Source organism: Megalops cyprinoides, chromosome 5 (assembly GCF_013368585.1).
Source record: "Megalops cyprinoides isolate fMegCyp1 chromosome 5, fMegCyp1.pri, whole genome shotgun sequence".
In the NCBI taxonomy this organism is placed as follows: domain Eukaryota; kingdom Metazoa; phylum Chordata; class Actinopteri; order Elopiformes; family Megalopidae; genus Megalops; species Megalops cyprinoides.
Genome location: NC_050587.1, coordinates 24,552,939 through 24,577,061, shown reverse-complemented (window position 1 = coordinate 24,577,061; position 24,123 = coordinate 24,552,939). Strand labels below are relative to the sequence as shown.

At 44.1% G+C, this 24,123-nt stretch overlaps 1 protein-coding gene across 1 annotated transcript; it reads right to left on the bottom strand.

The window, feature by feature from the left end:
• Nucleotides 1-1,210: 1,210 nt before the first annotated feature.
• Nucleotides 1,211-23,632, bottom strand: LOC118778037 (olfactomedin-like protein 2A). The gene is made up of 8 exons (XM_036529350.1): nt 23,334-23,632; nt 11,297-11,560; nt 10,062-10,169; nt 8,843-9,025; nt 8,168-8,414; nt 4,184-4,444; nt 3,073-3,258; nt 1,211-1,885 (listed from the first exon to the last, which is right to left on the bottom strand). Exons 1-8 carry the CDS (start codon nt 23,400-23,402, stop codon nt 1,266-1,268), a joined length of 1,938 nt encoding a protein of 645 aa, XP_036385243.1. The 5' UTR covers nt 23,403-23,632; the 3' UTR covers nt 1,211-1,265.
• Between the last annotated feature and the right edge of the window lie 491 nt (nt 23,633-24,123).

Genomic DNA, 24,123 nt, shown 5'->3' with positions numbered 1-24,123 from the left:
TGGGCCCTCAGCAACATGTGCTAGACTGAGTGAGATTTAGTGGAGTCTATAGAATGTGCGACCAGTTTAAATGGAACTCTTCAAACACACTGGCCCTTGGGCATGGAGTTGCACTTTTTAATGTTTTATTTTGTATTTTTGCACAGAAATCGGTGAAACATCCCCACCCCCACCCGCCCACCCCCCACCAAACACATCTCTTTAGTTACATCTATTAAATCTAGTTTTCCATTACAAAAAACCTTTCCATTGCAGGAGCGGGGTGTCAAAGACCAATAGCTACGTTATGCTTGGCACTTCTGTGATTTTCGCTGAGCATGGCTACTATTTAACTGCAAATATTTCTGATTGCACCATAGTCAAGATTCCGCTTGAAAAAACTTTAAGCTCTCGTCAGTCACTTCCCGAATAAATACTCATTCACTGAATGGCAGATGGCAAATAATTATGAGGAATTGCTGTTTACTTTGCCATCAAGAGCATAAGGACATGTTTAGATATTTACAAGGGAAAATTAATTTACATAATTACATTTGTAGATGCAATTGAAAATACAAATATCATTCTGCTTCTCACAGTACTGGAGAAAAAGAATGTAATTTTTATATGAATTACTGTTGATAATATGGAATAGTTTACTTGCTTACTGTTGTTGCAAACAAATTTTAGAACACTTATAAAATGTTCATATCTTGAACAAAATCAGAATTATCAGATTACTAAAATATATATATTTGATAGTCCTTGAATATAAAAAGTCATTCTTGCCTGATTTCAAGTTGTTTTTTTACCTTTCTTAAGCCAAGATGTAACATTACAGCTATCCTGAATTTTTTTTTACATTGATTTGGCTTCCTTAGAAAATAAAATTAGAGTCTTTAAGAGGAGTAGTAGGCATGTGTCCCTCATTTACAGACAGGTTTGTGCATGGAAATTTCCTTTTAGTCCCTTTGTTAGGAATAAACAAATACGAAACTAAATATGTTATGATTTTTTTGATGGTATTGCCTGACATACTTTACTGCTTCCTTTAATGAAACAAGGAGCTACAGACACAGACACACTGCATGTGACACACTGTTGTCATATAAAATAAAAAGTTACATAAAACATATAAAACAAACAAAACTGAATCAATGACGAAAAAAGCTTTGAAAAATAAAATAAAAATCAGCAAATAAAATTATTACTTTTTTAAAAAAGTGCATGTTGATAGGATGGAGTTGATGGAGGAGCAGGGCAGGCAGTCCCAGCGGTGCAGAGCTCTAATCGCGACCTTGCGGCTGCTCCACAAAGCGTATGTTGTAGGTGAGCTGGTGGCCATTGTCCCAGGCGTAGAGCACCTTCTCTTTGGGGTTGTAGTCAATCTGGGTGGTGAAGGCGTACTCGTTGATGAAGGGCAGGCGAGGGGTGGCCTCCGTATTTGTGTGGGTGTCGTAGGCGTAGGACACTTCGCCCTCCCTCTGGTTGTAGACGTCGACGGCGTACAGCACCCCGCAGACGATGAAGCAGTTGCCGTAGGATTTGCGCCTGAGCCCTGTCTTCCAGGTGGTCTCCCTCTTGAGCGACAGGTCCGCCGGGTCTAACTTGCTGATGACGATGACCTCCTGCTGGGAGTAGTCGTAGTCCACCGACGGGTAGATGACCCAGAGCCCGCTCTCATCCACGGCGAAGTCGATGTCCGAGTGACCCCTCCACTTCCAGGGCGTGGTGTCCTCGTACACCACGTCGTGGAGCTGGGCCCAGGCCGCCACGTAGCGCATCTTCAGGTCGTACTTGATGATGTTCTTGGTGAATGCCCGGTTGTAGTAGAAGGCACCGTTGTACACCACGTGGCCCGTCCCGATCCAGTTGTAGGGAAGCTTGTACAGGTTACTCCACCGGCCTGTGGAGAGAGACAGAAACGGTGGCACGTGTCTTCCACACCCACAGGCATATCTGGTCAGGCATGAAAATAAGTCCAGTTGCTTCCCACTACAGTCAAAGGAGTCTGTCATAACTGCCCCCAGCTGCTGGCCTGTGACCGTTTCCCTGCTGCAGCATCACCCCTTTTATTTTGGTGTCTGCCGTGTTGCTTGGTGATTTCTACCCTCCGCCTTGGCGGGAATCCCTCATTAGTCTTGTACACCAAGCCACACACCCAATCTGGAACCCTACAGCAACCAGGCCAAACTGTGTAGTGCAACGGTTTGTTCTATAGAAATGGCTAGAGAAAGGGGGAGCTTAAGTGTTTCAGACAGTGATTAATGGGACTTTAAATTAAGCTCTGAAAGAAGGGGAAGGTGAAAGTCTGGTGCAGGCAGGATCAGGAAAGCTCACAGACAACCCTCCTGTACCAGCACTAACAAAGACATTTCCTCACCTCCATTGTTCCTGAATTCCCTGCCCATTTCTGAAAGGAAAATCCCTGTTCAGCCATAGTAACTGTGTTTAAAGACATGCGATGTAAACAAATTTAATTCAAAACAGTCCCTGCTTTAGGAAAAGGAACTGACTCATATATTTGAAAAAAGAATCCTCCAAAGAAAAAGGATGGGTTGTTTATACAATATAACTACACAATGGTCATTTTTATTACCCATAAATCTTCACTGCACTGTAACAGTACATGTAATGGAACGAGAGCAGTAAGAGGGGCCGTGCTATAAAAATACACAGACATTTCATAAATATTTCACTGCAAATGTAACAACTGATAAATCAAATAATTTCATGAAATTCTTTCATTTCATGTTCCCAGTTTGAACATATTCCTCCTCACACACAGTCTAGCATTCAACATCTAATCACTTAGAATCTGATCACTGATCAACACTTAAATGATACAGTTATGATATAGTATTGGGTACAGCTTTCCGATCATTGCTGATCACTGGTAGTATGACAAGACGATGCAAGTTTATGTTACTCTTCTGGATCATTGTCTGGAACCAAAAAATGATTCAGGGTGTTCTGTAACTGTGATTGTAGTTCTTGTTACTGTGTGTTTAATTTATCATGGCAACTCAGCACAGTAAGTTGCTCTGGAAAAATGCATGAACAAATAACTAGTTGAAAAAAAACATCCCCCACCTTGTTTGAAATTGTCAAGGTTCCGGAACTCCACTAGGTTGTTGCCATAGTAATAGTTGGTGACATAGATCTTGGAGTCCTTGGCGACAGGGTCTTTCATCCATGCCCCTTCGTTGCGGCCGTAGCTGTTGTGTTTCTCTGGTGTATCCACAGAAGCAATAGTGCCTTCACAGACTGGCCCCTTCTCTAACACACACAGAACAGAAGAGAGACAGCTGAACTGATGATGTGGCATCATTCCCCTCTTCAGACTGTGCCTCAGTCCCCCTACCTTTGTCTGAGCTTCTATTCCCCTTAAATAAAATTTTATGTGTGGTAGTCTTGCTACATGGTATGTGGTAGCTCTCTGTTTAGAAAGATGTAGTTACTGTGTAAAACATGATGAAGTTAACTGCATAAAACATAATAATGGAAGTGTTGAACCAAGAACCCACTTGTGATCTCAGCACTCTTTCATACTGATATGTGTTTGCAAAGTGCGAGTTGCGTTCTTGTGTCCTGTGTGTTTGTACAACATCTCATGCTATTTTATTAGACACACTTTCTATGACCATGTTGGAAGTCGCTTTGCACAAGAGTGTCTGCTAAATGACAGAATGTCAATGTAAATGTATTCACATTGGTGCAAGGCAGTGCGTGTATGTTAGTGTGAATCACATTTAGACGTCTTTTGTGGTTGCTCCATGTAAGAGTGCTGCAGGGGGAGACCCCTGTTATTGGGACGGTGTGCCCGGGTTGAACTGCATGCAGTGCATGGAACAACAGGTGCACAGCCAGTCCAGTGGTGCTGACTTATGTAGTGTATACACAAAAGCAACAAACTAAAACAAAAAGGCCCAGTAGGCTAGTGAAAAGAAACAGAAGAGCTTTTTCACACTCCAATTACTGTTGTGATTACTCCTGTGATTCTAATGGTAATGATTCTAGTGAGCAGCTGCCTCTCCCATTTGCTGAAGCCAAATGCAGGTGGAAAGAACTGCAAACTCGGGTGGCATAATGCATTTCTCTGTTAGATGGGTAAGTTTAAATGGACAGCCATATGTACAGGACTGGATGTACAGGCAATCAGCTGACAGCGGTGGCACATGCAAGTGACCCGGGGACTGAGTACCTGCATGGTTCGCCAAAGACAGGCTGCTGTTGTCAGTGTTATCCAGCACTAACATGATGGTGGGCACCGGTGTCTCTGGCCTGGCTGTGGTGGTGGTCGTGGTACGGGCAGTGGTGGTGGTTGTAGTTGTAGTTGTAGTTGTGGTCGTGGTTGTGGGTATGGTCGTGGACGCTGTGGTGGTGGTCTTTGGGGTGGTGTCGGGCTCCAGGGCCGCGTCCTCGGAGAGAACCCGCTCCTCGTCATCGAGGGCATTGATTTTGGCTGAGGGAGAAGAGGGGAAATGCTAGATGACTTCCGCACCAATGATTTCAAACAAAAAAATAAAATCACATTCAATTACAGCAATGGTGTCTTCCCCCACTATCGCCACGAGGCTTTTTTCTAACTGTGCAAAACAAACTGCTTTCACATCAGCTAACATGCCTACCCTGCCATCAGTAGCCTCACAGACATCCACTCTATGCTTCTGGTATGGAATCACATACTGCCATAACTGCAGCTACTGAATACAAAAATGGATTGTTAAATGTGCTTTTGGAGCACAGTGAGTAGGAATCTCTGACTCCTTTATTTGTTCTGGATGAACAGATCTCCATCTGAGGAATCAAAGGAAGCCAGCTGTGGGGAATCTGTCCATGAGCATGGCCCCCTCCTTCTGTCTCCTTCCGTGCTTCCCTCTGCACACACTCAGAGCTCTGCAAACCTCCCACAGTTTCCACAGCTTTTTGTTTATTGTGTTATTATTATTATTATTATTGTTATTATTATTATTATTATTGTTATTATTATTATCATTAGTAGTAGTAGTAATGGTAATAGTGGTAGTGTTGTTGTTATTTCTTTTTAATCATCAATTCAATTAATTAATCATTTGCTCAGTGGCTGTCCTTGTGCTGGACCAATGGCAGTTTATAGGGTGATAAGTTCCAAGTCTTTCAAAATTGCACATGCATACTCTACCATACTGTACTTATTTCAGTTTTAAGTGTAACTAAATTGGTCAAACATAGTTTGCTGATTTCACCTCTGACATTTTCACATAAATAAACTGGGACATTGTGACCACCCTCTATTTTATTCAGAAGAACTAACTAGAACTTCCTTTTGTGCAATTCTTGCTGCATATCAAAATGTTTAGTTATTTATTATTGAAACAACACATATCTGTTGATAGAATGGAGTTTTTGAATCCATTTCATTCGGCTTTGCTGCAGGCAGGAAGGCCTGGGTGGAAAGTGCCTTGTCAGAGTGGCCCATAGCTTCCTAATGATTGTTCCCAGTCTTCCTGAGCTGCTGGGGGAGTTCTGCAAGACCGCCTGTGACCAGAGGGGGTGCTCTATGGCAGAGGTTATGCATTAGAGCAGATCTACATGCCACCTGAGTGCACACACATTTTGCAGGAATGCTGAATTGACAGAGTTCAAGCCTCCACAATGTGCACAATGTCAGATGATTCTCCTGGACGGTTTTTTAATGCTTGCACTTTCCATTATTGGAGAGGGGTGCACCTCTGATAGGTTGATTTATCATTTTCATAACTCAAAGCTAAAGTGTTCCCAATTCCATCTGTTTCGCCATAACACAGCTGGCTCCCTCTCAAGTGAGAGGTTTGAAAGACACATACATGTTTACACTCTTGAGCGCCTCACAGAAATGAAATATGCATCCTACATATCCTGCTAATAGTCTCTGGGGTGGTAAAGGCCTATGAGATTCTTATCTCAGCATAAAAGTGGTTTTGCCCTCAATGACTGTAAGCATCACACGACAGGAACTTGGCATCCCCACCCCCACCTTGGCTCTTGGTCTGGAATGCCTGGCTGACAGTTTAAAAGAAGGAGACCCTTTCTTTAAGCAATCCAAGCCATTGTTGTTTATCGAGAGGGCTGCTGGTGTCAACTTGTGTGGAGAATATCGGTGGTATTCACATGGGACATATATCATCCGCCTCATCAGAGACCGCGACAGATTGAGGGGCCTGGAGGGAAACATTCTGGAAAGTGGTTAAGTTCCTGACGAGTTCATATCTGCAGTGCCATGTTTCCATGTGACATGGGACCGGGGCCTATTTTATTCTTCTGAGTAATTGTTTTGTTTCCTTTGCATGTTTTCACTTTCCTTCATCAGTGTGTACCTAGATGTAAATGTGTGGGGGGTTCAGGTTTAACTCAATAACAGCACTCAGCCTAAGCCATTGTTTGCTTCAAACCGAAATACACTCATTGAAACAGCTTTCATGCTTTCTTAAGGGGTGGGGGTGGGGGGGGGGGGTGGGGGGCTCACTCAGCCTCTTAACGAAGCCAGTTCTCTGGACACTAACAAAAGAAAAGGCTGGTTGATTGTGGACCCAAGGTTGTCAGCCAAAACTGGAGGAATTAACTGTCCCACACCTGTCCCCCCATCTCCTAAAACATTACATTTTGAATGGCAGTTATTCCTCTAACCTTTCTGTTTCTTAAATGCAAATCAAGGGCCTGCCCCACTTTTTTAATCCCCATGGCCACTAGAGACAAGGAAGAGCACTTCTGTAAACATGATGTCATGAAGTTGTTGACGGGAAAGTTTGCATCAAGAATCAGTGCCAATTCAGAGAGATAAAAACCAAGAGATATCCAGTGATTCATGTCAGCAGCAGGTCAGTTCTGACAGAGCAAAGGCACCGTTGGACACTCTACCAGTAAAATCTGATGGACAGGAAGTGATGTAACCTTTCACCATGGTGCTTAATTCACATAAGTCTGAACACTGGCTGAAAAATGTCTTTGTTAACAATGTTACCAATGTTCTGATTCATATTTTGTGAAAAGTGCTTCAGAAATTATTCTGATTCTCAGGCCTGCTTTGACAGACCTTAATTTTGGAGGATGATTCCAATGAGGCACAAGGTGTGCAGTTTAACTGAGAGAGACAGCATAGTGCATGTGGTACACTCACACACAGCTTCGCCTCTTCAGCACTCATCTTTATTTTTAGGGTGCATTTGTTCTGCCAATTCTGCAGCCCAGAATGGGGGGGAGCCCCTCGTTTCCCCCGACCACCAGAGCTCAGGACGGCCGCACCCCGAACACCGATCTTTGTGAGCGCTGGGGGAACGATCATAATTTAACTTGCCTGCCAGAGTGTTGATGGCATTCTGGCCCCAGAGCGTTCAGCAGGGAGCACAGGGACAGATGTAACAAATGATGACTGACTGACTAGCTGACTAGCTTCCCAAGTAGAAGACAGAAACAATGATTTCTCAATGAAATGTTGACGAGTGCCTGTTCAGTCATTGTTGTTTTTGTAAACTGATGTGCTCTGTGCAAGTGAAAAAGATGGAGAACAGCTTCATTGTCTAGCACATGTACATGTTTGCATGTCTTAAGGAGAACATTCTCCTTCTCCTATACCGCTGAGGCAGCAACGCTGCACTGTGCAGCCCAGTGGCTGCCTCCCAATGATAGAGAGCAGCTTTGTCATCAAGCAAGCTGGTTCTGCTGTTTTTCATCAGTTCTCTTCATGGATATTTAACACCAATGAACATTCACTGGAGGCAGCAAAACTACACACTGAAAAAGAGCAGAGTAAAGGGCTACTGATGTATGCATATACAAGTGATATGGTGGAAAATTAGCATTTTCAGCTGTGTAAAGGGGCCTCATTTATTTTGTCCTAGACTATAGAGACTTACAATGGACTGCATTTTACATTCATATGTCTGTATATTTACTGGAGCATTTCAGTTTCTTGGTCAAAGGTTACAGAGCAGTTTGCAAGCTGGGAACTCAACATGCAGGCAGCCCTCACCATTCATGGATTTGTAATTCACGGTATTTACATATTCCAATCTCCTGGTCCACAAAGCTCCATGTCAGCCCACACTCACTTACCCTTACTTTACATATTGCACATGTTTATGAGATTATTACAGAAATATACACATTATTCACTTGGATGTTTAACAAGTTTGTTTTTATGTCTTCCCCCACCCTAATGCCCCCTCACCTTTGCTGCTCGTTCCATGCTCAATGTCATCTGCCTTATAGTACGTGATGCCCCTGACGACTGCTGGCTGATGGCCCGGACCCTTGGCCTTGGATGCGGTGTCAGGTTTCGCCGGCTTAGCAGGCTTCACGGTCTCCTTCTTGGGCTTCATTGGCTTCTCCTTGGGAGGCTTGGCGGGCGGTTTGGGGCCCGGGGCAGTTTTGGCGGGAAACTTGCCAGTCTCTTTGGTCTTCCCTGCAGCTGTTTCCTAGCGACAGGGGAAATTAGGCTATTGCTTTATGGTCTGTCTGAGGGGGAAGTGGATACCAGGATGCCCCTGAGATGAATTATCCGAGTGGGAGACTAATGGACAGGACAGGAAAACCAAGTCAAACATAAATATGTTCATCACTGCATATCGTAGACACTGCTGAGCAGCAGACAGTCAGTTCAACATTCCATCCATCCTCCAGGCTTCTGTGTACAGGAAGTTGCAGGTGTTAATGTGAGATTTCTGCTGTCTGAAATGATATTCTAGCTACGGATGTTCTATCCCTGGCCTTCCTTCATACTGAGACAGCAAATTTTAACTTTTAGCTTTATCAACGCCTGGACCAGAATTTTACTGGTATCTGAAAATCTGCTCAGTAGATAGAGTATCTGTGCTGTTGTCACAAGCTCTAGCATCATGGTTACCTGGGCTTTGCTCTCTGATGATGCGCCATCCTTCTGTAAGAGCTGAAGGCTCAGGCCAGAGATCTCCTTCTTAATGCTCATCATGATGTCTGAGTAGTTCTCATACTTCTTCAGCTGGTCTGTGAGGCTGGTGACGCTGTCTCTCACAAAGTCATTCTCCCTGGTCAGGTTCATCTTGATGGTCTGGAGGGGTCCATGGCCGGGGGAGAGGAGTGCAGAAATGTGTATGGTCACTGAAACCTCTGTTTTCAATTCAATTGCATATTACTCTTCGCTGGGTCTGACTGCTACAGTGTAATGCAAAACCACAACTACAGGCAAATTCAGCTCAACTATGGCCACTGAGATTAGGGTTGCCCTGAGAAAAATTTGTCAAGCAACACTTTACTTTTATGTATTCCTGTTCTGACATAATAGGAGACATAAACATATCCCATACCTGGATCAAAAAAAAATTGTGGATAGGGGTCATTTGGGCCTCACAAATAAAAGTTTCATTTTTTATGTGTGACTGATCTATCCAATACAGCCCCAAATTAAGTGGTCAGCTGAAAGACTTTCAAAAAAAGGAGATTTGGAAGCACTTCAAACATAGTGTTCAGGAGTCTTTCACTTCAGAGTAAGCAAATTTGATCTGACCACCTAATTTGTCATGCGCTGCTTATGAGTTTGTTTAAAGCCGGCCTCTCAGCTTCACAGCCGAAAACCACTGAAACCAGCAGGAATGGCGGAGTGGGCATAGCTTATTTCTACAGCCCAGGCTGAGAGAGCTGTGCTTTACTCCTTGGCTTGGTTTGAATTAAAAAAATGCACAGTGATGGGGCCAAGACACGACACACTTTGGATGAGTGCGGCTAACCGCATGATTAAAAGAGGGGCCTTCTAATCCTACCACAACTCACTGCACAAGCACTCCAACACTTCTGCCAGCTCCCAAACACACAACATTTTAAAAATATGGTGTTGATTAATCTCTCGTACAAAGAGGAGTATCAATCATGTTGAGAGTACTAAATCTCTCCCTCTCCATTCCTCTCCCTCAGCCTCTCTTGCTTGCTCTGTGTTTTTTTCCTCTATCTCCCACTGTCTCTGTAACTCTATCACTCATTCTTGATTCTCCCTCTCTGGCTCCCTCTCTATGCGTCTCTCATACAAACACTCTTTCTCTCCTCCTCCCTGTTTCTCTCTACAGACTCTGCTCTCTACTTCTTTGTCTCACCTGCTCCAGGTTGTTCATCTGGGAGACCACCTTGTTGATGTAGGAGTGTACTTTCATCAGGTCCATGCTGTAGAGGGTTCCCTCTAGCAGATCCACCATAGACTGCAACTGGAGGGAGAGGTGGTCCATTGAAGGACTAACGTTATAACTGACATTCATGGATTAACGGGCAGACCTTTTACTGTAGTTATTGTAGGAAAAAAAACAGCCACAAAGTCTTCAATGTTAAATGAACAAAAGAAAGAGCAAAAAGAGAGGAATGAGTTGGAATTTGATTTACTGTGGAGCTGGAACTTGGAACTCACAACCCTGAACTCAGAACATAGAAGGTCTTCTTTTCAAATGTTCTTGTTCTGAATTTCAGTTCCATCTCCTACTAGTTTCCAGCACATTAATCTCTTGATGAATGTATCAGCGCTTCTTAATACAACCCTTAATGCTGAATGCAGAATTTGCTTGCTTGGTAGATAGGGTTTGCCACTTTAGTCAGTTCAACGGCCACAGCTTTAATCAGTCCCAACACCACAAGGCCTGATGGGAATTGGATGCAGCTGAAAGCGGTGACAGCATCAGCTGGCAGGGTGCTGGAAGGAGCTCGGGTGGCCTGACAGGTTGATGACCCTGGAAGTGCTGAGGCACAGTGTGTCTCGCCACCAGATTAAAATACACCACAAGATGCGCTCTCCTGCATCCGGGTAGCACAAAAAACATTTACAGCTTCCCAGGGCATCAATCTCAGGTTGGGGGGTCTTCAAAAGGGCCATTTACAGCACAGTCACTGCATGACCGAGAGGTGCAGAGAGGAAAAGCCGGCACTGAGGGACACGCGAGGGGGAGTCTCACCTTAAGACCCACAGCAAACAAATTCTCCTAGTGCAGTGAATGGGACACTGTGCTGTATGTGTCCTGCCAAAATTCTCAATCTGGCCAGCTAACTGTGCCCTTAGTTTAATTGGCTAAATGAATCCCTCCCTCAGCTGATGTGTGCCAAGCCTTCAAGCTGAAAATAAGCACTGATCATCACCCAGTCTTCTCATGTTTTGTAAAGTACACTGAGATCCATAAAAGGTGATATTTATATAAATGTGTGTGTGCGTGTGTGTGTATGTGTACAAGTAAATATAAATATGTACAATACAGTATATACACATAATAACGGAAATGGCTGATTGTGAAATCAGAGGCTATTTTTAAAGGGATAAACTCTGAATGCGGCGCATGGTGCGACTCTTTACCTTGAACAGCTCGGGGGCCTGCTTCTTGAGCTTCTCCATCTTCCACTCGTTCTCGCAGGGGTTGAGAGAGGATGGGGGCGCGGTGCAGGAGCACTTGCAGTCGGAGCCGGAGCTCACCGTCTCCACGGTGTAGAAATCCTCCACCCGCGCGCTGCCGCTCCGCAGGCGGCTGCACGCGTCCCGCGTCAGCGGCCGCAGGATGCACTTGCAGCGGCAGTCCGAGCCCTCCGACGTCATCCGCACCTCATCCGTCTCGCCAAATATCTGCAACCAGAGAGGGGGGGGGGGGGGGGCGGCAGAGCAGGGGGAAGAGGCAGAGAGGGCAAAAGTGAGGGAGAGAGAGAGAGAGAGAGAGAGAGAGAGAGGGAGAGAAAAAAAAGCAGGAGGAAGAGATGGAGAGGGAAACAGAGAGGGAGAGAGGGAGAGAGAGAGAGAGAGAGAGAGAGGGAGAGAGGGAGGGGGGGAGAGAGAACAGGAGGAACAGACAGAGAGGGAAACAGAGACGGAGAGGAAAAGCGAGATTCAGAGGTTGAAGAGAGAAAGCAGGGAGGGAGGTGGCCAGATAGTGGGGAAGGCAGGAAGAAAGAGATAGAGGGTCAGAGAGAGGAAGTGGCAGGGAGGGAAAGGGGAAAAAAGAGATGAGAAATGCACACTATTTTTTTAAGATCAATAATCTTAACGTTAGTGAAATTTTCTGATGCAGACGGAGAGAATAGCTTCTGTAAAACTATGACGATTAGAAGAGCTATGTTCCTGCTCCTGATAATTAATGTCAAAAATAAGAACAGTTAAGATTTTTTTTTGTAAAGCACAGGCCCCCATGCCTACTGAATGAATAAGTATACTCCTGGAGAAACTCCATGCAGAAACACGTCATCCAGTTTGTTTTTCCCTCAGTGATGTTTCCACAGCACAATGCCATTGTTCAGCTCATCTTTGCTGTGAATTGAATTTGTAAGAATAATAAACCCATGTTCACAGGAACGTATTCAGATACGCAAAAGGCAGAACACTGAGAGAGATCATTACCCATTACCCACAAGCCCTCCTCCCTTTTAAGATCCGCTCACATGGAAAAGATTAAAGCCGTTAGGACAAAATCAAATCACCATCAAATTACGATCATTCACGATCATCTTACAGGCTGGGTCTTTGAATTAATCAGTGCATGGTCTGCTGGTCACAAAGTGTAATAGTTTCCCTCGTAACATCAGCGTGTTTTTTGGTTAGTTGCCGAATTAGATTTAGATGTTCACACAACTTGTCCACAGAATCATTGCACCCGTGCTCTGAGCAAAACAAAAAGCGGGGTCATGAAAGCACCCCCTCACTCACCCCTGCTATCACTCACCACAGGACAGAGAGGTCATGGAGGGGTTTCAGTGGATGTGGTTTTAGTGGCCCTAAGAGTTTCTAAAACCGCCCGACTTCACAAAGCCCCCATGAGCTCAAAACACAAGTGACATAAGTGGGCATCTCTCCAAGGTAACCAGTGACAGCCAAGACGATCTGCCCCAGTGCCCTCGTTTAATAGCGGGGGGCAGAGTGTGGGGGTGGATAATTACCACAGTGAGGGGTGGCAGTTCTTCAAAGGATGGACTGTGCCACGTGGGGTAGCATCCCCTCCCATAAGCAGCTCAGACAGTGTGGACTCTTAGGAGCGCTCCACTGAGAGCTCAGAACCCATAGCTGTGAGCGGAGGTGTGGATGTGATCTGCAGATGGTGCTGTGGATGTGATCTGCAGATGGTGTTGTGGATGTGATCTGCAGATGGTGTTGTGGATGTGGTCTGCAGATGGTGCTGTGGATGGGCCCTGCAGATGGTGTTGTGGATGTGGCACCGACACTCCACTCCACTGTGGGTGGAGGTGTGTATGTGGTACCGCGTGAGCACCCTGTGGGCAGCTCTGCAGTTCTGTCTTGCTGCTTAGCAAGATCCAGAGACTTACAGCCGCAATGTAAATATTAAGAGCTGCACGAGATGCTGTCATTCCCAGAGTGTTAGAATGCAATAAAAAATGGGTCAGAATGTCTACCCACCAGTATTCAAAGTAAGTTCAAGTCAGTGCTTGAAAAAGAGAGAAAAAAACAACACACATATCTGCAGTCAAGCAAGCAATTCATCCACATCTTTTGTAAATGTTGATTACCAGGTGAAAACTTGTACTTTACCAAGTAGAGAACATTTTACACACTGAGGGAGGGAGAGGTAAAGCATACTCAAATAAATCGAGACAGAAAAGTTTACAGAACCCCAGTAAATGTGGCTGCAGGCCCCTATCATGTATCAGTGCCCAAACCATTAGCAGCGTCTGCTCCAAATGAACCCTCATGGTCAAGAGTGTATTCTCTCCACTCTGAATGAACCCTTAAGATCAAGAGTGTGTTCTCCCAGCTCTGAAAGAATCCCTAAAGTTGAGGGTGTACTCCTTCTGTGACAAAGAAATGGTTATGGTCTAGAGTGCATTTCCTAGCCATTCCACCAAATGATTCCTTTACTGGGAAGGAACCCTTGAGGTTGAGAGCCCTTTCCCTCGACTCAGAAGGAACGTTTAAAATCGAGAGTGCAGTTGAGTTTTGTGTGTGAGAGCGTAATAGATTGGGGGAGGTAGGGGTTAGGAGGGTAATGAAAGTGGGTTACTGGAGATTTACACCCAGGGTCTCTTTCAACTGACCAGCAGGAACCCTGAGACCGAGAGGGGAGCCAGCTTCCTGCGCAGTCCACAGGTTAACAATCACGCCGTCTGCATGAAAATATACGAGATTAGGAGATCAGGCCCTTCTTGGAGGGGTTCCAGAACAGGCCTTTGTCCCACAACCAAAGATCTGCCTGCCTGCAACCCACTACACTGACTCCATAGCAACGTGGCATTGAAAAGTTCACAACTTAGAGTAAAGTATGAAGTATGGAAGACAGGGTGAGATTCCGACCCGTCCCAATGAGCTGGGTGGCAGAGACATAAAGGAAAACAAACATGAAGTTGGGCAAAAAACTGAGCGTGCTCCTTAGTTGTGCCTGTGCTTGTGTGTGTGTGTGTGCACGCATGCGGGCATGTGCCTGTGAGCGCATGTGTGTGTGTGTGTGTGTGTTTGTCTGCGTGCAGGCATCCATGTCTGTGTAGCGCACGTATGTTTTGTGTTTTCCTGTTTGACGATGGAAAATAGGTTGAGGACAATGAGAGAAATGCAGTACATTAGGGGTCTAATACTTTTTCCAGGCACCTCGAACATCGGTCAGGGTTCAGACACCAGATAAGGAAGCTCTGGCTAATTTACAGTCTTGTTTGCCAGTCAGACACACAGCACATGGACACTGGCTGGCTTGCTTTGTAAACCATGGGAACAAAGACATTTGATGAAGTGAAAAACACAGATTGCGCCTCCGGGCAGCACAAAGGCCTCGCTAAGAAAGACCCACCCTACTGCATGTACATGAATAACAAAACATTCCCATCAACTTTCTGTACTGTTATGTTACGTTATTAGTACCCTTATTCAGGATGAATTACATAGCTTTACATATAATTAAATTTTATACATGACTGTTTATACAGCTGGATATTTCCTGGAGAAGGCTAGTTCACCTTGTTCAAGGGTTACAGCAGTGATTCCTGAACTGGTATTCAAGTCTCTCTCGTCCAGGGTCATAGTTTTGGCTTGGCAACAGTAGCAGTAGCTAACCAGCTGCCTCCAAACCAGTGCTGCAATATTTCACGGCAGCTTGAGTTTCCAGGATGCTGGACAGAACCTAAATGCAGTAAACTGATGCCAGTTTTTGACCAGCTGCCAAGATCATTGGCACTGCCAACAGTGGCGGCGGGTGAGCTGGAAACAGGGGAAGTCTGAACGCTACCTTTAAATCTATCATTACTTTCAACCTGTTCCCCTTTATCCTCTTTGATTAACAATAAAACAAATAATTCACAGAATAATCAAATTACCGAAGAATTAAAAATTAAATTACTGAGAATAAACTTTTAGGTTAGGTTGAGTGCAATGAACAATAACATTTAGAACACAGACCTCACAACAGCTGTGGTGTGTCATGAGCATTTAATGTAATTTAAATTGATAAATGCCATCCTTGTTAATTAAACAATCTCACATTGTAGCTTTCGCAAGCACACAAACTACAGACAATCTGCATTGGTTCGCGAGCATAATTATTTATTTTACTTACGCAATTGGTGTCGATTATTCTGTGAATTATTTGTTTTATTGTTAATCAAGGAGAATAAAGGGGAACAGGTTTAAAGTAATGATAGACTTAAAGGTAGTGTTCGGGCTTCCCCTGTTTCCAGCTCACCCGCTGCCACTGACTGCCAAGCTGTTCACACCCAGATCTGTAATTGGCATTGTGGTCTATCAGTTGCTTGGTAGTCTATTGTTAGACACAACACTGCCTGCAGCTGGCTAAACAACTGCAGCACTGTTATAGCAAGATGTTAGAAACAGAAATAGTTACTGTTCTGAGTCCCATGCCTCTTGTATGAAAATGTTTAAACATTTTAGCTTACAAATAGCATTTGAATAAAACAAACTATATTTGTTGCTGTTGGTATTTGAAAACTAAAGTGAGGTTAAGTGAATGGATGTACAGAGCTGAGTAGATGTTCCTGTAACATCCAAAAGTTCATTCTTTAACTGCTGAAGTAAGTTCAAGATGAGGGGCTATTCGCTAGTGAAGAGGGGAGCAAGAATTTTGAAGTTGAGGGCAAATTTAAAAAAAACAAAACAAAACAAAAAAAAAAACAGAACAAGACATGTATTCAAGAGGGTCTTTCTACTCCATCACAATAGATCAAAGCAGACGTAATCCTAAGCTTTGGAATGTTGTTTTTGCATTAAGAGGCTAACCAAGCTCCGCTCTGTCCCCCCTGGCAGTCCGGGCCAAACAATACAGGTAATTAATTTCAATCTGCAATCTTGAACCACTGCCTGAATCTCCGCAGGTGTCTGTGCATGGGGAAGCACAGGCTCTCATTTTCCCGGGCTGGGCCCAGTTTAACGAGGCGTAGGACTGATATCTGAGCCTGTAAAAAGGGGTTTATCTCACACAGATTGTGCCTGTACATACAAACGTATAGTGCACAGTTTACAGTTCTGTAAATAAACTCTGTGAGGTTACACAAGAGCTCAGATCTGAACTCTTTTTAGTGGTGTCATGAACAATGCAGTACTGGCAGAACCTTTACAGTCTGCTTCAGAGGCTGCTTTTTGTCTTGTGTGTCAGTGAAGGCTCACTTGGCCAATTACGCATCCCCATAATCCTCTCCCCATCTCACAATACCCTTGCCTAGAAAGTTATTACACAGACTGTTGAAAGCCACTTAGTTCATTTCCTCCTTCAAACACAACCTTTAGCGTTCTTATGTCTTCCTACTATAAGCTGGGCATGTAGTCCTCAAATCTACTAAACTATCTGAAATTCTGGAAATGTAGTGTTTTCAAATGTGTCCCTCCTCACCATCTTTCCCGCGCCTTGTATCCTCCATACACTGGGACATGTCCCACCCCTCTTCTCCATGCCTTTGCTGTGTCCCCCAAAACTGCACCACTGAGGGGAGGAGCTGGGACTTGGACATATGGGTTTGGTGATTGAAGGGATCTTCTCTTTAACTGCTTGTATTATGTTCCACTACTGTCAACCAGCATTAACAAGCTGAAACCGCATCTCAATTGCCCCGTGGAGAGAAGACCTGTCTCATTAGCCCTGGAGGGATGGATACACAGGAAGTATACATACATATATAGTCCTACAGTTGTGGGGGGTTGGATTACAGCACGTGGGATTACTGCCTCTGCAACAAGAATGATTTAGATTTAAGAGCTGTTACACACTGTAGATGAGCAACAGAGACAGCAGCAGAGACAGAGCTGCATTTAAAGGTGATCTCACTTGACACCAAAAAGATGAGTCCTAATATTTGAAACAGGTATTTAGCCAGGCACCCAGTGCGATTAAGCACCTGGTTACAAGTCTCAACTGTTGAGGTTAGTACACACATGCATTCCACAGAATGCACAAGCCTGCTCTCGTCCCATAATGCATGGCTCTGCAGACTTGTACAATAAGGCTATTTTAATTGCTATCAGTTTTTTTTTCACAAGAGCTGTATGAGACCCCAGCTCAGAGAGGATAGATCAGCAGATATCTGAAACCCAATTCTGATGTTTTTGAGTCAGTGCTACTATACTTCAGCACCCAGTAACGCTGCTCACGAATGGATATAGAACTAGACTTACAGCCAGTAGGTTTCAGGTTTGAATCCTGGATGGTGCGCTGGTGCTGTACCCCCGGGCACATCACCTTCACTTGTACTGCTTCAGTAGCCTACAGTATAAATGTATGTATATGTAAATTGCTCTGGATGGGTGATAACAAAGTCATCAAGTATTCAGGCAGTGTGCTGCTGCCTCCGATTAACTTCCACAGTGGGAAACTCATATGACTGTTGGGATATTATTCTGCTCTCTTGTCTTCTTTTGCCCGTTGGCACTGAAAGCAGCTTGCTGGTGCCAAGGGCCCTGTGCTCTGCTCAGCACTGCATCTCTTTAATTCATGAATCCATCGGGAGAGTCTCTCTTTATGTCTGCCTGCCCTCTGCCTGACCTCTCCATGGTAATCCCCGGCTCGGCTGCGACCAAATCGGGGTGTCGTCCACGCGTGCACGCTCCCCCATTCCCACGCCTCCCCTCCGCCCTGGCCAACAACTCGCCATTGCCACCATCGTGGCAGGAGACGGGGCCCTGTCCATCACTCTGACCATGAGGGGGAATTCTCAAGACAGGATGGGATATTCTGTGAAGGGGGTCCCAATGCCTCTCTAAGCACGCTTACTACCAAAATAAGGCTCCTCTTTAATTGGATCTTACTCACCGGGGGACTTGAAATGATGTAATATGCAGGGCAAGTTAAGACTGAAGAACAAAAGAGACAGAAATAGAAGAGCCAAAAGAAGAACAAAAGAAATAAGGTGCATACGGTCCAAAACTGGACATTCATTGCATAGGCACATTGTGTGGGGAAAACCTAAGTATTTGGACAGAAAACGTTGAGAGGAGATCCTGTTTAGCATGCTAAACCCCAGTCAAAGCCCTTTTTTACCCAGAGCTTACAAATCCCTGGTGGAATGGTGTCCATAAGAAATATGGAAGCTGCCAAGGTAATGGGTAACAACAATCCTTGCCTCTTAGACAGTGACCCTACGGCTGGCACTGATTACTGCACTGTGACGCCACACAAGAAAGGCGGCAGAGGCAGTTAGTAGAACACTGCTGGTAGAACACCGCTGTTGTAAGCTTGAACAAGTTCCATGAAATGAATTGTTCCACTGGACCTCAAACAGGAATCAAAAGGTATTTAAGGAATTTAAATTTTTTTCTGTAAGTCAATCATATTAGCACAGTTATGTGTAGAAATGTCAATGATGGAGATGAGTGACAACATGGCACTTTTCAAGCACATTTGTCAAATTTATCAAATTCTCTGTCCTGTCCATGATGTTATATTAGGCCACATGCCTCCCGAAGTCGGTGCTGACAGGGGCCAAAATAATGCGGACAGTTGTCCATCTGGCACTCACTTTACTAGTCATCTGCATCCCTCTGTATTAGCAGATCCACACGGTATGAATGAGCGCGGAATCCGCATGACAGTCTAAAATCTGACCTTCGTCGGTGAGCTTGCGGAAGGGTGGGAGCTGTGCAATCTGCCAAGGGGTGGGGCTGCTGTGACCTTACAGCTGTGCAAACAATGCTAATATTATCATTAATCCACTGGGTAACATCCCAATGCTTAATCGCAGCGGCGGTGTTTTTGGGCAGAGAAAAGAAGACAATTCTGCATCGCCAGCAAAGTGAGAGCTGCCTTTTTCACAGCCTCTTTGAGAGAACGCTTTAAGTGGCAGATGACCTTTTTAAAAGAAATTTAAAAATGTGAGAGATCAACACAGCAGAAATATAACATCCATAAAACAATGGGGGGAGGGACAACTGACTAAGAAACAAGTTAGCCAGTTATTCCTGTAAGAGCTCTAGCAGTCCTTATGAGTTTAGATGGGTTAGGGAGCTGGGACAAGACAAATGAAGTGTCCTGCTACACAGCTCTAACTGGCAACAGCCACCCGCCTGACAGGCATGGTTGCTACAATAGTCTTCTGTTGCTAGAGTATCTAAAAAGAGCAGCAGGGATTCAGGCTGAAGCTGGCCACCTCATGGGGGCTGAGAGACACGGGCAGGAGTTACTGAACAAAACCACACATGTGCCCGAGACAGTGAGTCAGCAGGTCAAGGGAACTGCCTAGAGAGATCTACAGGAGAACATCACCCAGGGACATTGTGTGGTTGGATGTACCCAGTGTTTATAAATGGTCCGTATTTAAATTTGGTCAGCAGTACGGTACAGTGGTAAGGAGCATGGCTTATACCCTGGCAGCTGGTACAGTACCCAAGTGGGGCACTACTGTTATACCCTTGGGCATCACGAATATAATGAGAAAATAAAGTCATGAAGATGATTAATGATGAGTGTGTGTGGATGGTGTAGTTGTGGTTACAGGACATGCCATGCGAACAAGTATAATGTCTGGGTTTTTTTTTTTTGAAAGAGGCATAATGCACAAACACAGAACCCACTGCATGTAGTTTACAAGAGAGCTATGCCAAATATGCATTGACTGAATACACAAATATATTCAGCTGCAGTGCCTACAAATGCAAAAGAACAGAATCTGTACATTAAGGAGGTTTATGAGTCTTTCTGCTCATGTTACTACTCAAAATGTCCTTGCTGGCAGGGTAGGAAAGGTCCATAGCAGTCATTTCTGGTAGTTTCCTGAAATGCCCATCTAATACCACACTAACTTGTCACTGATGTCGTACATTCAACATAACTACAAGATACTGCTGTGCATGTATACCCAGTCACTGTGTATGAAAGAGTAACTGGTAGATTCACAGACATGTCTGTAAATAGTTCCATGATCACAGCCGTTCCATATCTTTACTGTAGTATTATACGGCTGTTGCACTGGTCTCCATGTATGGGAAAAAAGGAACTATCCTAAAATTGCCTGTTTGGGGTGCTGAAAAGTTGATGTGATCAGAAAGGAATGCCAGTGTTGATTACTCTCTGGTGCCCCATTTGGGACATAATTGCAGGGTTAATTTGCGCTGCTCTGTGGCTGGACTTGACCTTTGACCCCTTTTTTGAGAGACAAACCATCATGCCAGACAATTCAGCTGTTGTTTTGTATGCCAATGTAAAAGCTGGAGCCACCCAGTCCTGTGCTAGGAAGCAACAGGAGAATTGCACTGCACCACTCGGAGCACTGCTGAGAAAAGCAATCCCATCCAAGACATGAGCTGCTGACCTACAGACCACCAGCAAATTCCTGAGTCAAAGAATATCTACCCTTTTCCTCATGGAATTTGGTCGGACTTGGAGCCCTGATCTGTAGTGCCATATATAGCCATAAGGCAAACTAAATCTCTACAGACCTGAAGATTTAATCTATGCATGATTTCAGACAGGTATCCAACAAATGATGCCTCTCTAGCTGAAGATGTCTTGGAATGAGGCTCTTTTTTTGTTTTACTTTTTTCCCCCACAAATCACTCTGTAGCAATACCATGAGTCAAGTACAGAGAGATTTAAGTGAAAGTCAACAAAGGACATTATCATCGCCATCCGATCCAATAACGTAGCTGTTTTAAAAATACACAACCAACCTGGTAAACAGTAGCTATAAACTATAAATAAGGCGTTAGTTCATGCAAAATGAAGAACATAAAACTTTACTTTTTCAAGGAATTCATGTCCAACTGCGCGTACCTTGTAATTAAACTGAAAGTGGAAATATTTGGCTCCATTTCCCATAAACTGAATTTGCTGGCAAAGGGCGCTACTTTTTATAAATTCAGTGCTGACTGGTGAATCACATGCACTTGCCTATCTAACTAAACGCAATGAATGAATTGTCTCTACCGTAAAATGAGCTGTAGGCTACATGTTCCTGCAAGCAAAAACATAAAAATGGGATTACGATTTGAGGGGGAAAGAGGGTGTTATTCTGGCAAGAAACATGAGATCTAGCAGCAAGACTACATCCTTCGCGCTGTCAGTCCGAAATGAAGGAGAAAGGCTCTCCGACACGGCGCGAGGCCCGTTATTAGTTTTGACGACCGAGAATTCCACCGGTGCCGTGGAGTGTGAAGACATTAAAGAGTTAATTCTGTGGGAGACGCGCTTAAAGGAAATCAGGCATCCACATGATGTGGCCTTTTTATCTGATTAGTGTTACATTCCAGAGACCCATGCCCTCTGAGACTGGGGTGTCCTGATCAGGGATGACATTTCTGCGTCGTTTCTTTCCGCTTTGTTCCTTCTTCTTTTTTGTGTTGTATTCCTGGGTAGCCAAGCATTTCAGCAGAGCTGACTTCCACAAGCGAAGTTATGTTCCGTTCCTCTTCCTCTTCTCCGCTCGCGAGTTTCTTTCAGATTGATTGTGTAGTTACACTGTGAGGATAACGCTAATTTTATAGGCAAAAACATTTCTTCCACAAGCACAACATTTTTAAAAGACACGCCGACTATCTGGATATAATATGTGGTGGTAGCATCGAACGTACAGTTTTATTGCCTACTTGTGCACAGTCATTACTGCCATATGCGCGTGTTCCGAAAAGGCGCTGTGTTCAATAAAACGTCGATGATTGATGTGTTGGTTGGTTTACGTTTACTTGACCCACAAAGCATCTGCATTTATATTTATTCAGTTGGAAGACGCTCTTACGTAGAATGACTTCCACAGTAAGGCACATAAATGCCTATAATAACGCTATATACAGAAGGCGTCAGGTCACATTTGATAAAGCGTTAGGGCGTCATACAAAGCTACAATAACAGGCGCTATGCTAAAATACACTTGATAAATAGATGCAATAATGAAAACGTCAAAAGCATAACGGCATCAGGATCAGTGCCATAATACCCCTGAGGTGTTACTTGCAAGACTTACAACAAATAGCTACAGCACGTGTTTTATGCAGTATAACCATACAATATGCACACAATTTCTAAAGCTCTTTTCTCGGTAAATAAACGAAAAAAAGAAGCTTTAACAACAAGCATGAAACTAATCCACGCCTTTGTCCAATGGTACGGGCATTTCCTCGGACTGTGTCGGCTACCGTTTAACTGAGTCGGTCCTTGGACCGCGGCCAGCCATTAGCGCGGGGGTCTCCTGTTTACTCAATAGATTGACCACCTGCTGCTCGATGTCGTGCCTCACAGGGCTCAGTGAATCTAGGCGGTCTTCAGGCAGTTGTTCCTGATAATTAATACGAAAACTGTTTGACACGTCGTCTCCGTCGAGGTCCATGCCTGTATCAATGTGCATGGGCGGAGGGAAACCTCCAATAAACCGCTTGCTGTAACCTTTTAACAGGATCACACATTTATATGTCATATGAAACGCATAAAAATGGATTTAACGTGCAAGAAGACACTACCCTTTTAGACTAAATTGCTATTCATTTATCATAATATGTTATGCAGAGAGGGCTGTCATTTGCCCAATAATGGTGAAATATTATTATTTTAGTTAACAAAACAAAACAAACAAAAAAACTTAATATAACTAATTGCAACGAAAACTTTTTAACAGTCGCGCAACAATAACATACGAATATTAAACACATGAAATAGCCTATCCAGCAACCGCAGCCTTCACGTGCAAATTTCTAAGCACGCCTTTTGATTTTCTGACCCACTTGCTGAATTGATTAACCTTTTTAAGGTACAGCGTATAGGTTACCGTCCAGGTTGAAAAAGTCTGAAAAATAGACCTTAACACTTTTCGTTATTTCACTAAGGTATCATATTTTACAGTGACCAGTAGGCTTCCACATGCTCAAATGCACTGAGCCGATCAGTGAAATGTATAACACATTGAAATAACACAACTGTGATAGGGGATCAAGAGAACAAAGAGTTAACTTGCATGGAAATGTGAGAAATATACCTAGATCCTACCTTATTCTGTGCAGTACAATGTTTAGACAGCACAAGTATACAGGCAATGATGTTAGTCAGTCTCCACATCTCTTCGGCAAATCCAGGAACACACAGGCGTAGTTCAAATGTTCACTCCAACACCGAGGCAAAACGTGCGTAAAAAGAGCAGAGGCGTCCCGGTGCGTTTCTTCACGTGGAGGAAGGCAGCAGACCGAGATCACGGCTCCATTGCCAGAGACCAGGGTTTTTGCAGTGGTTGTTGTGTTGCTAGCTCTCAGCGTGTAGTAGCCACTCCAAGTGGACAGTGCGTGTGTATACCAACACTGCCGGAGCTGCATCTGTCTTCCCTGCGAACCCACTTTCTTTTCTTCGACTGGAGGGAGGGGCAATGCAAAATGCCAATGTCCTCCAAATGCCTATCACTGGTGTGGACACACATGGAAGATTTTTGTCACAACAGAAGTGTCACCTTGGAACGAGCATTAGTTTCTCTTTGACAAAGATAAATGTCTTCTCTTTTTTATACTATTTTTGCATGATATTGTTGATGAATATAATATAGACCACATCCACACACACCGCTAAATCCCCAAATGTAAACCAGTTCGGGTATGAATAAAGTAGTATTATGAAATGCATAATTTTTAGCGAATAACTAACACGCCGTACTTGATCAGCATTTTCACATTTACTGTGTAGACGTATTTAATGTAAAAACAAAAACAGCGCACCATAATATAGCCTATAACATTTTATATCTGGACTGAAATGATCGCGTTCACATACGTGGTATTTCTTGTAAATATAA

Bases quoted from the DNA above. Each gene is read 5' to 3' on its own strand.
- LOC118778037 (XM_036529350.1), bottom strand. From the start codon at position 23,402: ATGTGGAGACTGACTAACATCATTGCCTGTATACTTGTGCTGTCTAAA. The intron at 11,561-23,333 runs GTAGGATCTAGG...CTCTGGTTGCAG, and splicing joins ATTGTACTGCACAGAATAAG to ATATTTGGCGAGACGGATGA. The intron at 10,170-11,296 runs GTAAAGAGTCGC...CTCTCCCTCCAG, and splicing joins AGGCCCCCGAGCTGTTCAAG to TTGCAGTCTATGGTGGATCT.